At 53.7% G+C, this 12,572-nt stretch overlaps 1 protein-coding gene across 2 annotated transcripts; it reads left to right on the forward strand.

The window, feature by feature from the left end:
- The first annotated feature begins 170 nt into the window (after positions 1–170).
- Positions 171–11,585, forward strand: sf3a1 (splicing factor 3a, subunit 1). 2 transcript variants are annotated; one of them, XM_068738857.1, is made up of 18 exons: positions 171–310; positions 1,454–1,560; positions 1,648–1,840; positions 1,912–2,163; positions 2,245–2,319; positions 2,403–2,553; positions 2,622–2,815; positions 2,885–3,002; positions 3,069–3,376; positions 5,907–6,022; positions 7,411–7,510; positions 7,863–7,970; positions 8,066–8,172; positions 8,256–8,370; positions 8,621–8,686; positions 8,789–8,978; positions 9,056–9,210; positions 9,894–11,585. In XM_068738857.1, the coding sequence occupies exons 1-18, from the start codon at positions 263–265 to the stop codon at positions 10,347–10,349; spliced, it is 2,859 nt and encodes a 952-aa protein (XP_068594958.1). In that variant the 5' UTR covers positions 171–262; the 3' UTR covers positions 10,350–11,585. The 2 variants fall into 2 exon arrangements, with proteins under 2 accessions (XP_068594958.1, XP_068594959.1); XM_068738858.1 differs by lacking the exons at positions 5,907–6,022; positions 7,411–7,510; positions 7,863–7,970; ... (4 more) ...; positions 9,056–9,210; positions 9,894–11,585 and adding exons at positions 3,452–3,679; positions 3,746–3,953; positions 4,475–4,629; ... (1 more) ...; positions 4,954–5,025; positions 5,113–5,385.
- Positions 11,586–12,572: the final 987 nt, after the last annotated feature.

The following is a 12,572-nucleotide window of genomic DNA, read 5'->3' on the forward strand; positions in this document are numbered from 1 at the left end:
GGCCTGCTCTGTCTCCTAGGCAACCGGCACGGACCTCTGTGGGTCCCATGTTGCTTTGCGGTTGCGGGTCGTCACCGGAAGTAATACGCCTCCGCTGTGCGACGTCAGAGCGGCGCAGTGCGTATTCTCCCGACGAGTTTGCGTCTTTTGTCCGGTGTAACGTGAGCTTTTCTTGTTATATTGTTGAGCTAACGTTTCGGTTCGGTTCGGTTCGGTTCGGTTCGGTGCCACAGAGAACCTCCAGCAGTCAGAAAACTCCGCCATGCCGCCCGGGCCTGTTCAGATCGTCCAGCCGGAACCCAGCAACAAGGTGCCGTTAGCTATGCTAGTCAGCAACGAGCTACCGTAAATATTGTGTGTGTGGGATCTAATCAATAATCGATTAAAGGATGAACACGTCCGAGAAGCGTGTCTGAGATTGTGAGGCTAACCTGAGCGTTACATGAACCCCTGTGCACGGACCGAGCTAACGCTAGCTAGTAGCTTTTACCGTGAACACAAAGGCTGCCGGTGGATCTGTTCGTTCGGACCCGTTCGGGATCCACCAGAACCAGGACGGGTTTTAGATTTAAGTGTTAGATACATGTGGCTGCTGGGTTCTTCCAGATGTCAATAAGGTGATCATCAGCTTTAGCTAGCTGTAGCGCGCTGTTAGCACGCTGGTAGCTAGCTGTAGCTAGCTGTTAGCGCGCTGTTAAGTAGCTGTAGCTAGCTGTTAGCGCGCTGGTAGCTAGCTGTAGCTAGCTGTTAGCGCGCTGTTAAGTAGCTGTAGCTAGCTGGTAGCACGCTGGTAGCTAGCTGATAGCTGGCTGTTAGCGTTCTTATTGAAAACAAGATGGATGATGATGATGATGAATATATTTATTAGATAGAATGTTAGAGTACAAGTACAGTCACGCAGTAGCGTGTATTACAGTACAAGTACAGTCACACAGTAGCGTGTATTACAGTACAAGTACAGTCACACAGTAGCATGTATTACGGTACAAGTACAGTCACACAGTAGCATGTACTACAGTACAAGTACAGTCACACATCCTGTCTAAGAGGAGCATTTCTAAAAAGCCCTTGCGGTCTTGTTTCCGTTGAAAGTCCTTCGTACATAAATCAGACATTTAACAGTACAAATTTCACAATTCAGTTTAGTCTTCCTCAGTTTAGTCTTCCTCAGTTTAGTCTTCCTCAGATTAGTCTTCCTCAGATTAGTCTTCCTCAGATTAGTCTTCCTCAGTTTAGTCTTCCTCAGTTTAGTCTTCCTCGGCTGGCCGGTCGGGTTAACGTCGTCCTCGGAGAGAACCCATAATGCTCCCATCAAAGTTCGGTTTCCTGGTTGTACTGGTGGACCGAGCATGACGTCCGAGATCTGAAAACATGAAAGGAGGAATGGTTCCAGTGTTTTGTAAATGGCCGGCGGTGCAGGTGAGAAGATCCACCTGAGTTCTTCTGTCCACAGAATGAAGCAGCAGAGGAAGCTCCTGCCACGAAGCCCATCGTCGGCATCATATACCCCCCCCCCGAGGTCCGGAACATCGTTGACAAGACGGCCAGCTTTGTTGCCAGGTTGGTTTCGCCGTGCGTCGTTTGATGATGATGATGATGATGATGAAGGTGTTTTGGCTGTATTTTATGACTTCCTGTCATTCACAGGAACGGGCCAGAGTTTGAAGCAAGAATCCGTCAGAATGAGATCAACAATCCCAAGTTTAACTTCCTCAACCCGACCGACCCGTACCACGCCTACTACCGCCACAAGGTCACCGAGTTCAAGGAGGGCAGGGCCCAGGAGCCGTCTGCGGCGGTGCCAAAGGTCATGCAGCAGGCCATGCAGCTTCCCCAGAAGGTACGGCGGTGTCCCGCTCGCGCTCACGCCCTTTGACCCCTTTGTCCACAGCATGTTCTGCTTATCAATAGGTGCAGGTGATTCAAGAGACCATCGTCCCCAAAGAGCCGCCTCCTGAATTCGAGTTCATCGCCGATCCGCCATCGATCGCTGCCTTTGATCTTGATGTGGTGAAGCTCACCGCCCAGTTTGTTGCTCGCAACGGTCGCCAGTTCCTCACGCAGCTCATGCAGAAGGAGCAGCGGAACTACCAGTTCGACTTCCTGCGGCCGCAGCACAGCCTCTTCAACTACTTCACCAAGCTGGTCGAGCAGTACACCAAGGTAACCCGACACCGCCGTGTGGTGTTGTTGTTGTTGTTGTTGTTGTTGTTGTTGTTGACGACTTGGCTTCTCCGTCTGCAGATCCTGATCCCTCCCAAAGGCCTGCTGGCCAAGCTGAAGAGAGAGGCCGAGAATCCACGCGAGGTCTTGGATCAGGTACCCGCTTTAAACCGCTCCTCTGAGCTAGCTTCGCTAGCGTCTCACCTGTGCTCATCAGCTGATCTCCTGCCAACCCTCAGGTGAGGTACCGCGTTGAATGGGCTAAGTTCCAGGAGCGTGAGAGGAAGAAGGAGGAGGAGGAGAGGGAGAAGGAGCGGGTGGCGTACGCTCAGATCGACTGGCACGACTTTGTCGTGGTTGAGACGGTGGACTTCCAGCCCATTGAGCAAGGTAGCGTGGGCGGGGCACACGAGGACCCGAACGCCGCGGGCCGGTTCTCATCGCCCCTCTTTGCTCAGGACACTTCCCCCCGCCCACCACCCCGGAGGAGCTCGGTGCTCGTATTCTCATCCAAGAGCGCTACGAGAAGTACGGAGAGAGCGAGGAGGTGGAGATGGAGGTGGAGAGTGAGGATGAGGATGACCGGGACGTCCGGCGTGGCGTCCAGCCCCCGCAGCCAGACCAGGACACTCAAGTTCAGGACATGGACGAGGTCAGAGTCCGTCCCGCGACCAGCGGCCTCCTCCAACCGCCAGTAACCGTCGGTAACCTGCTTCCTCAGGGATCTGACGATGAAGACGAGGGTGTGAAGGTTCCTCTTCCACCAGACAACCCGATGCCCCCCCCGCTGCCCCCCACCCCAGACCAGGTCATCATTCGTAAAGACTATGACCCCAAAGGTAACGTGCCTCCTCTCTTCCATCGAGCGCTGCTGGTCTGTTATCTCACCTGCGCCGTTCTTCCAGCCTCCAGGCCGCCGCCCACCGTCGCTGCTCAGGACGAGTACCTCATCTCGCCCATCACCGGGGAGAAGATCCCGGCCAGTAAGATGCAGGAACACATGCGCATCGGCCTGCTGGATCCCCGCTGGCTGGAGCAGAGGGACCGCAGCATCCGGGACCGGCAGACGGAGGACGAGGTGTACGCGCCGGGCCTCGACATCGAGAGCAGCCTGAAGCAGCTGGCGGAGCGGCGTACCGACATCTTCGGCGTGGAGGAGACGGCCATCGGGAAGAAGATCGGGGAGGAGGAGATCCAGAAGCCAGAGGAGAAGGTGGGTCTGAAGAACTCCTGAGCTGACGCCGTCTTCAGCGTGACCTTGTTGACCTCTTGGGGCTTTGGCTGCTAGGTGACCTGGGACGGCCACTCGGGGAGCATGGCCCGCACCCAGCAGGCCGCCCAGGCCAACATCACGCTGCAGGAGCAGATCGAGGCCATCCACAAGGCCAAGGGGCTGGTGGGGGAGGACGACAGCAAGGAGAAGATCGGCCCCAGCAAGCCCAGCGAGATCCATCACCAGCCGCCCATGCTGCCTAAAGCCAGCCCCCCGGTCCCGGCGGTGCTGCGCCCCCCCTCGGTGAGACGAGCCCACTGTTTTTGGCCGCGCTCCTTTGGCTGAAGCAGCTGTGTTGTTTCTGAGCAGCTGGGGCATCCGGTGCGTACCACCCTCCTGTCTGCTGTCCCTGTCCTTCCGAGACCCCCCATGGCTCCGGTGGTCCGCCTTGGTCCAGGACAAGTTATTACATCGATGCCTCCCATGATTCCTGCTCCCAGAATCAACGTGGTCCCCATGCCGCCATCAGCACCTCACATCATGGCCCCCAGACCCCCGCCGATGATCGTTCCAGCTGGTAAGGTCAAGGTCACCGTAGGCTGGGCCGGTCCGAAATGTGCAGGCGCTCGGATGGTGGCAAGGTAGTGAAGCTAGCGTTAGCAGCATTGTTGTGGCGATGATTGTTAGCAAGTAGCATCACTATTAGCAGCATGGGGATGGCGGCGGCCACCAACGCTACGCTACGATTCCTCCAGCACTAGCGCCCCAGTTCCAGACTGGCCCGGTTTGTGTCCCGGTCCAGCAGGCGAATGGGACAAGTGGACCTCAGATGAACTCTCAGCGCCATCACTTATGCTAACTAGCCTGATGCTGCCGGTGCTAACCGCCCCCACCCAACAAATACCTGTTTTGGTGGTTTGCATGGAACTTAATTGGTCGGCGTTGTTAAACAAACGGGACCTGCTGGACTGGAACCGGCCCGGGCCCGGGGCATCGATGAGATGAACACGTGTTGTGCTCGTTTTAACCGTTGTTGCATTGTTTGTTTTAAATGTCTAATTACTAAATGAAATGATAACCAAGTCCCGCCTCTTCCAGCCTTTGTCCCGGTTCCTCCGGTACCACAGCCCCTGAGTTCTGCTCCTGCACCACCAGCGCACCCACCCCCACCTCACGACGATGAGCCAATGAACAAGAAGATGAAGACTGAGGACAACCTGATTCCTGAGGAGGAGTTCCTGCGTAGGAATAAGGTTTGTTGGATCTGGAATGTTAGAACTGATGGAAGTCGTTCGGTTCAGGACCCAGGAGGAACGGAGACCTTAGAACGCACCGTGCGTCATGATAAATGGGCTCTGGTTGCTCCGGCCCTGCTGGATCACTGATCTTGTTCCTCTCCAGGGTCCCGTGGCAGTTAAGGTTCAAGTCCCCAACATGCAGGATAAGACTGAATGGAAGCTCAATGGCCAGGTTCTGAGTTTCACGGTCCCGCTCACAGATCAGGTACGTAGACGTTACTTTATGGTACAACTCTTGATTAAGGACAATTTATCAATGCAAATGCAATATCTCCACAGGTGTCTGTCATTAAAGTCAAAATCCATGAGGCGACGGGAATGCCGGCAGGGAAGCAGAAGCTGCAGTACGAGGTAAGCGTTCCCTCTCGCCCTGACCTTTCACCTTTCCTGCAGCCCCCCGTTCCTTTGACTAATACTCAGACTTTGGGCTTCTTTCAGGGCATCTTCATTAAAGACTCCAACTCCCTGGCTTATTACAACATGAGCAACGGCTCGGTCATTCACTTGGCTCTGAAGGAGAGGGGTGGAAGAAAGAAGTGACCCACGCAAAGAGGAGACTTCTCTCGTTTCAGTTCAATGCTCAGCTTTTCTTACTTTCATGACGATAGAATGATCGAAACATGCTAAATAAATGTTTACCTCTTCAGTAACTTGTGAGAACATGCAGAACCTTGTGATCTCCATCTGTTTAAATAAAGGAATAAAAGTTAAGCTGGGCAGCTTTGATTTATCGGATGGAGGGTTCGTCTGGGCCCAAATAACAATCACTTCCGGAAGAAGTCACATCCTGGTGTGGCCACTAGGGGTCCTCGTAACGCCGAACCCAATTAAAACAGCACCGGAGTACCCACAGACGACTAGCGGCGTTATCTGATAACCTGGTAAACTAGACTCAACCAGCTGATTTGGTTAGTTCATGGCTGAACAGGATAAACACGCAGCCGCTGTGACGTCAGTTCGTGTTGTAATGTTTTGACACAAGGAGTGGTAGCCGCGCAGTTAGCTAGCTAGCGCAGAGCCGTGTGGGGCCGTTCCTGTAGTTAGCATTAGCAGTTAGCATTTGTTGGGAAGTGTAGCTGAAGTTGACGTCATGGCGCCCACACTGCGTGACTGAGAAACACTTTGAACTTTGGGCTGTCAACGAGCTCGCTACCACCAGCTAGCTACTTGCTAACATGGCCAAAGTAGAGAACGGCCGTCGATCGGCGGACGCGCGGAGTATCCGCACCGTCGACGACGGGAGCTCCTTGGGATCGGACTCCGAGATCAGCGGCTTCACCGGCGACCCTCAGACCGACAAATACGGCTTCATCGGCGGGGCGCAGCAGCAGCAGGACACGGACGCGCCGTAAGTTTGTCCCAACAGTGATTCGTTGTGTTGACTTCACCTGGGCACACCTGGCTCACCGTCTCAGTGAGTGACGTCAGTTCACGTGCTTATGACGTCACATCTCGAGTTTTTACTAGGTGTTGTTAAACAGCTGCAGGCAGATCCCAGGTCAGCGCGTTATTATCAATATCAGGTGTGTGTCTGTTAGGGAGGACATGACGTCAGAGTCCAGCTGGACTAGCGTTAATAAAATAATAACGTCATCGTTTCAGAGAGGAACCCGAAGAGGCTTCACGTTGTGCGTCATTTGTTTACTCCGTACTTGGTGGTGGCGAAGCTATTATCGTAGCCACTGCTGCCCCGGGGGCAGATACAGCGGCCCCGGGGGCAGATGCAGCGGCCCCGGGGGCAGATGCAGCGGCCCCGGGGGCAGATGCAGCGGCCCCGGGGGCAGATGCAGCGGCCCCGGGGGCCGATGCAGCGGCCCCGGGGGCAGATGCAGCGGCCCCGGGGGCAGATGCAGCGGCCCCGGGGCAGATGCAGCGGCCCCGGGGGCAGATGCAGCGGCCCCGGGGCAGCAGTGGCTACGATAATAGCTTCACCTGGATCAGCACCAACATTTCCTGAAGGTTCCGTCCAGACCCGTCTGGAACCTTTTGGACCTTTTGGATCAACGTGTCTCAGTTTCCTCGGGGGCCACAGAGACTCGTCACAGCTTCAGGTCTTCAGAGGCTGGAGCTGATCCTGGTCCAATTACAGAGCGGTTCTGAGACGATGACACGGGCCGGGCCGGGCCGGGCCGGGCCTCGCTCCCAGCGCCGGGCCGGATGTGATCCGGGCCTTTTTAGAGTCGCCTCCAAACCAGGAGTTATTGTTCAGTTGGTGGTTTACTGCCAGCATGTAGCCCTCCAAAATAAAAGCACGCAGCCCTCCAAAATAAAAGCACGCAGCCCTCTAAAATAAAAGCATGTAGCCCTCTAAACAAAAGCATGTAGCCCTCTAAAGTAAAAGCATGTAACCCTCTAAAATAAAAGCATGTAACCCTCTAAAATAAAAGCATGTAACCCTCTAAAATAAAAGCATGTAACCCTCTAAATAAAAGCATGTAACCCTCTAAATAAAAGCATGTAACCCTCTAAAATAAAAGCATGTAACCCTCTAAAATAAAAGCATGTAACCCTCTAAAATAAAAGCATGTAACCCTCCAAATAAAAGCATGTAACCCTCTAAATAAAAGCATGTAACCCTCTAAAATAAAAGCATGTAACGCTCCGTATGAATACCGTCTAACTCTGAAACACTCTGTGTATTTCTTTCATTGCTGAGTGTTCCCATTTTGTCCGTCGCTGGGTTGAATGTTGCGTCAGTGAGCTCCACGATGAAGCTGATCTCTCCTGGCTCCTTAGGACCCCGGACGTGCCTCTGGAGGTGGTCCGGCAGAGGGAGGTGAAGTGGCTGGACATGCTCCGGCACTGGGACAAGTGGCTGATCAAGAGAAACAATAAGGTCGGCTGTTTGTTCCGTTCTTCCATACGTTGGGAAGTGGGCGTCTCGTCTTCAGCGGCGTTGTCTCCAGGCCACGGTTTCCCCTCCTGACTCCTGAGTCGTCGTGTTCTTGATCACACGAGGTGCATTGTCAAGTATAAAGTATTTGATTGCATCGAGAACTTGTTTTCAGCTCCTGGTCTGGCCGCTTCTGTGTCAGACACTCTCAGCCAATCAGAACAGAGCTGCAGTTTAACGGGGCGGGGCTATTTGGGACCTGCAGACAGGTCTTCTGCTGAAGACATCGTTGCCATCACTCGGTTGTTCTGGTGTGTCCCCGCTGAAAGCAGCCCATTCATGTCTGTCCTCTCAGGTGAGGCTGCGGTGCCAGAAGGGAATCCCTCCCGCCCTCAGAGGCCGGGCGTGGCTCTACCTGTCTGGGGGGAAAGTGAAGAGAGAGCAGAACCAGGGAAAGTTTCTGGTTAGTGTCTGTTTGACTTGCTGCTGTGCTGCTTGCAGCTGAGGGGAGGTCCACTGTGTTCCTGGTTCTGTGTTCTGTGTTCTGTGTTCTGGCAGGAACTGGATCAGGAGCCTGGGGACCCCAAATGGCTGGATGTGATAGAGAAAGATCTCCATCGTCAGTTTCCCTTCCATGAGATGTTTGTGTCCCGGGGAGGGCACGGGTAGGCTGCTGAGCACCGTGATGACATCACACCCTGGACGTGATGACATCACACACTGACCTCTGGTTGTTTCTCGGCTGCAGGCAGCAGGACCTGTTCCGTGTCCTGAAGGCCTACACCCTGTACCGACCGGAGGAGGGGTACTGCCAGGCCCAGGCCCCCATCGCTGCTGTGCTGCTGATGCACATGCCTGCTGAGGTACGCCCCCCCCCCCCCCATGGAGACACGTGGCCGTCCGAGCCGCTCCTGGGTGTAAACGCAGGTCGCAGCACGTCCGGTCGTAACCGTAGAAACGGGTCTGCGTGGGGACACGGCCCGAGGCAGGGGCTCCTCTCTGGTCGGGTTGTAGTTCTGGAGAGACGGAAGAGAACGCGTGACTGAGACCCAATCAGGAAGCAGGAGGTCCGTCTCTCACTTCAGAGCTAAAGCTAAACGTTCCGGTCCGCAGGACGCCTTCTGGGGGCTGGTCCAGATCTGTGAGAAGTACCTGCCTGGCTACTACAGTCCTGGTCTGGTAAGCCCTCCTCACGCTTGTGAATGGACTGGTGGTCGTTGTGCACCTCGGGCTCAGGTTCAGGTTCAGGTTCTGGTTCTGGTTCTGGTTCTGGCCTTGCAGGAAGCCGTTCAGCTGGATGGAGAGATCCTGTTCGCTCTGCTGCGCCGCGTCTCGCCGCTGGCCTTCCGCCACCTGGAGCAGCACAAGATGGAGCCCATCCTGTACATGACGGAGTGGTTCATGTGCGCCTTCTCCCGGACGCTGCCCTGGGCCTCGGTGCTGCGGGTCTGGGACATGTTCCTGTGTGACGGTGACCCCGCAGACCCCCCCACAGACCTCCTTCAGGCCGCTGTTGTCCATAACCCCGTCTGTCCGTCCTCGCTGCAGGAGTGAAGATCATCTTCCGTGTTGGCTTGGTGCTGCTGAAGTGCATGCTGGGAACCCGGGACAAGCTGAAGGCCTGCCAGGGCCAGTATGAGACCATGGAGCTCCTGAAGACCATCGACCCACGATGCATGCAGGAGGGCTTCCTCGTCCGAGAGGTAAGGGCCCGGACGCGGGTTCGGCGTAACCATGGTAGCGCTGTGGAAGCCACGCCCTTCAGCGGGGTCGCGGGTTGGTGTCTCAGGGGGACGTCCCGGCTGAAGGACAGATAGATGCATAGCCTCCTGCTTCCCGTGACATCATCATGTGGGAGTGGCTCCATGACGTGCCCTCGTGTTTCATCAGACCTTTCTGCACCGGTGATGTGTGGTGAGGATGATGATGGTGAGGCTCTGTCTTCATCACTATCAGATGTACCAATTGATGGATCCTACAGATTCTTTTTTATTGATTGCCATTAGTTAACAGTTTATTAACAACGAAACTGTCGCACACAAAAAAGAACATTGAAAGAACAAATATTTGTAAGTCCATGCTACGCTACACTGGACAAGCTAGCTGTAGCTTGTAGCTAGCTCTGTAGTGGACGAGTCACTAACAGAATCCCTGGGATCACAGCGCCCCCTGCCATGAGGCAGGAAGACTGCGTGCCTCTTCCAGTCGTTTAATGGTTAAACGCTAACACAACATTATATATCATTTAGTTCATTTAGCTCATTTAGCTCATTTAGCTATCGTAAATAGAGACAGCAATACAGTCTCACTGCTAGCAGGTAGCACGCCCCCATGGGTCTGCGTGGACTCCGGCTCTGACCCGGTGGCCTGCTTCTTCTCGTCTTAGGTCCAGGAGGTGCCGGTGACGGCCCGGGACGTGGACCGGGAGCATCACACCCAGCTGAAGCGCTGGAGGAAGAACCGCGGAGAGCTCCGTTTCAAAGCGCCCCCGAGGATGCATGGGGCGCGACCAATCGTGTTGGCTGAGCCGCCAAGGTGCCAGGACCTGCTGCAGAACCCCAACATCCGGCTGGAGAGGCCGCCGCCCACCCCCCAGCTAAAGAAGGGCAAAGAGAGGAAGAAGAGCATGAATAAATCCAAGCCCATTGAGGAGATCCCCAATCCTTATTCTCTTCCCAGTGACCGTCCACCCCCACCCCCGCCTCCAATCAGCAACCAGAACCCGGAGACTGTACCACTGACCAAAGCAGATCCACCTCAGCAGCAACAAGCTCCTCCCCCAGTGCCCCCCCCGACCAAAGAATGTCCTCTGGAGCAATCCACCCAGGACACCTACCTGTAGCTGAGCGTGTGTGTGTGTGTGTGTGTGTGTGTGTGTGTGTGTGTGTGTATGCGCGTGAAGCATCCTTCAGCCAATAGCCAGCCAGCCTTGCCGGTTCTCTGATTGGCCAGTCTGATTCCCTGACACCGTTGTGCCTCCGATCTTATCTTGACACTAACAAGCCTACGTCGTCTCTTCTTCAGGTAGAACTTTAAGGGAGGGCTCACCTGGCGGGGACTGGGTTTAAGACCCGAACCGCCCAAACAGGCGTCGTTGGTCCCGCCTGAGGCTCTCCGGTTCATGGAGGTTCTGAAACCTCCAGAAACCTTGGGACGAACAAAGACGAGACTTTTGTTCCGACTGGGTTTCTGGGTGAACCAGTCCGTTTCCCATGCTGGGTCGGTCCACTAGAGGGCAGGGGATGGGACCGGTCCGGTTTGGCTTGTGTTTTTATTGATTAAAGTTACACCACATTGCCTTTTTGCAAGTTTCTTTATAAGCACTATTTATTCAGAGGTCACGTGTTTGTGCAGTCGAATGGGTGTGGCTTCATGCTGCCCTTTGCTGTGCCAGCCACTTTAAGCAGTGATGCCTGTGGGGGGACGTCGAGGAGGACACTGGGCGTCCCCTGGGCGTCCCCTGGGCGTCCCCTGGGCGTCCCCTGTGACACATTCCTGCCTTGCTAAAAGCTGCCTCTGGGACAGCGAGCGATGGTGCTGACCCTCCTCCTGAAGCTTTGGGTCTTTTCTCTTAACTTTTTGCTCGAACTACCAAAGCTGACGGAGATTGTGCTGCTTTGAGATGCCCTACGGCCCCCACCTGTGACCAGGCTCGTACTGTTAGTCCACCTGGAGGGATGACGTTTTAGCATTCCTTCATCGTGACGGTCCGAGTCTGGTCGATAACCTTTGTCAAAGGTAAAGGGATCTCAGACACGCATGAAAAGCTCGTCCAGCGTGTTTACGTAGATTGATAGAAAACAATCAGCTGGAAATGCACGTTTGGCCTGTTTTTAAAAGAGAAAATGTTTCCCAGCCTGTATTTTTACACGAATCGCATCATTGGCTGACGTGTTTCCTATAAAGCTTGTGTAGGTGTAACCGTCTCCTGGAATCTGTTTCAGGCTTTAGCGATGCGGTTTAGCGCTAACCCTTCCACCTGTTCGTTTTCCTCCTCTAAAGATCGCTTGGTATTGTTTTACCATCACAGTAGGGTTATCGTGAGGAAGAGTATGACATTCAAAAAATAAATGTTTGAAGCTGACTTAAAGGCTGGACTGTTTGATTATTCGTGTCTGTAATGTGTGGCTTCCACCAGAAGGTGGAGCTCCAGAGTCATGTGACCCCAGAAACAAAAGGATAAGTCAAATTAGTGTGACGGGGAGATGGCAAAAATAACATGTAAAGTTTCATGTAGTTTCATGGTACTTGGGTTTTAAGTGATCTGTTTACGTTTCCATAGAAACGATAAAAGGATCGTTACAAGCTGAAGCTATTGATCTGTCATTTTGATCACTGATCGTCTTCAGTGTCTTGGAACTATTCCCTTTGGGTTACTTATCTCAGTTTATCTTGAACACTTATAAGTTTTGGATATTTTTGGTTGTTTTTTAAACCAATTTCATATTTCAAGATGAAGCAGTTTATCTAGTTCCTTCCGGTTTCTTTTGCTGCTGGAGACAAAGCAAAAGGTTGTCGTAGCAACGACAGTCACAAAGTACGTAATGCTAGTGATGCTGTAACAGTCGGTGGGCTTTCCTTGACTGACTGAGTTCTGTTTGCATTGCAGGACTTTTACTTCTTATATATAATCATACAGCCTACATGGAGTCGACCCGACCTCCAGGGGTGACACCTGAGTTCAGGAGTGTTACGTGACCTTACAAAGAGTTGATTGATTATTATGAGTCACTTTTAAAGACCTTTGAAGATTTCAAGTTGATTTCCCCTCCTACTTTATGTTGTCAGCAGTTTGTGGGCTTTCTGTCTGTGGCTGAGGTTAGCATAGCATAGCGGCTCCCTGTTAGCCTGAGGAATGAGGAGTGTGTGCTGGCTGGAGGGTGGCCAGTCTACCCTCAGAGCATTGCCGAGTTGCCCTTGAGCAAGGCAAACGGAGAAGCTGCTGCAAACTGGTCCGATGGTTTTGCAGAGGCGGGTGTCTTGGATGTTAGACCTGATTAGTGGGATCTTACAATCGGGTCGGTTCCCTTCGTGCATCCGGCAGCAGTTTTATCAGTGGGATGTG

Source organism: Brachionichthys hirsutus, chromosome 4 (assembly GCF_040956055.1).
Source record: "Brachionichthys hirsutus isolate HB-005 chromosome 4, CSIRO-AGI_Bhir_v1, whole genome shotgun sequence".
Taxonomy (NCBI): domain Eukaryota; kingdom Metazoa; phylum Chordata; class Actinopteri; order Lophiiformes; family Brachionichthyidae; genus Brachionichthys; species Brachionichthys hirsutus.

Coding starts and splice junctions, on each gene's coding strand:
- sf3a1 (XM_068738857.1), top strand. CDS start 263: ATGCCGCCCGGGCCTGTTCAGATCGTCCAGCCGGAACCCAGCAACAAG. Junction 2,320..2,402: donor CACGCGAGGTCTTGGATCAG/GTACCCGCTTTA, acceptor GCCAACCCTCAG/GTGAGGTACCGCGTTGAATG. Junction 9,211..9,893: donor AGGGCTTCCTCGTCCGAGAG/GTAAGGGCCCGG, acceptor TTCTCGTCTTAG/GTCCAGGAGGTGCCGGTGAC.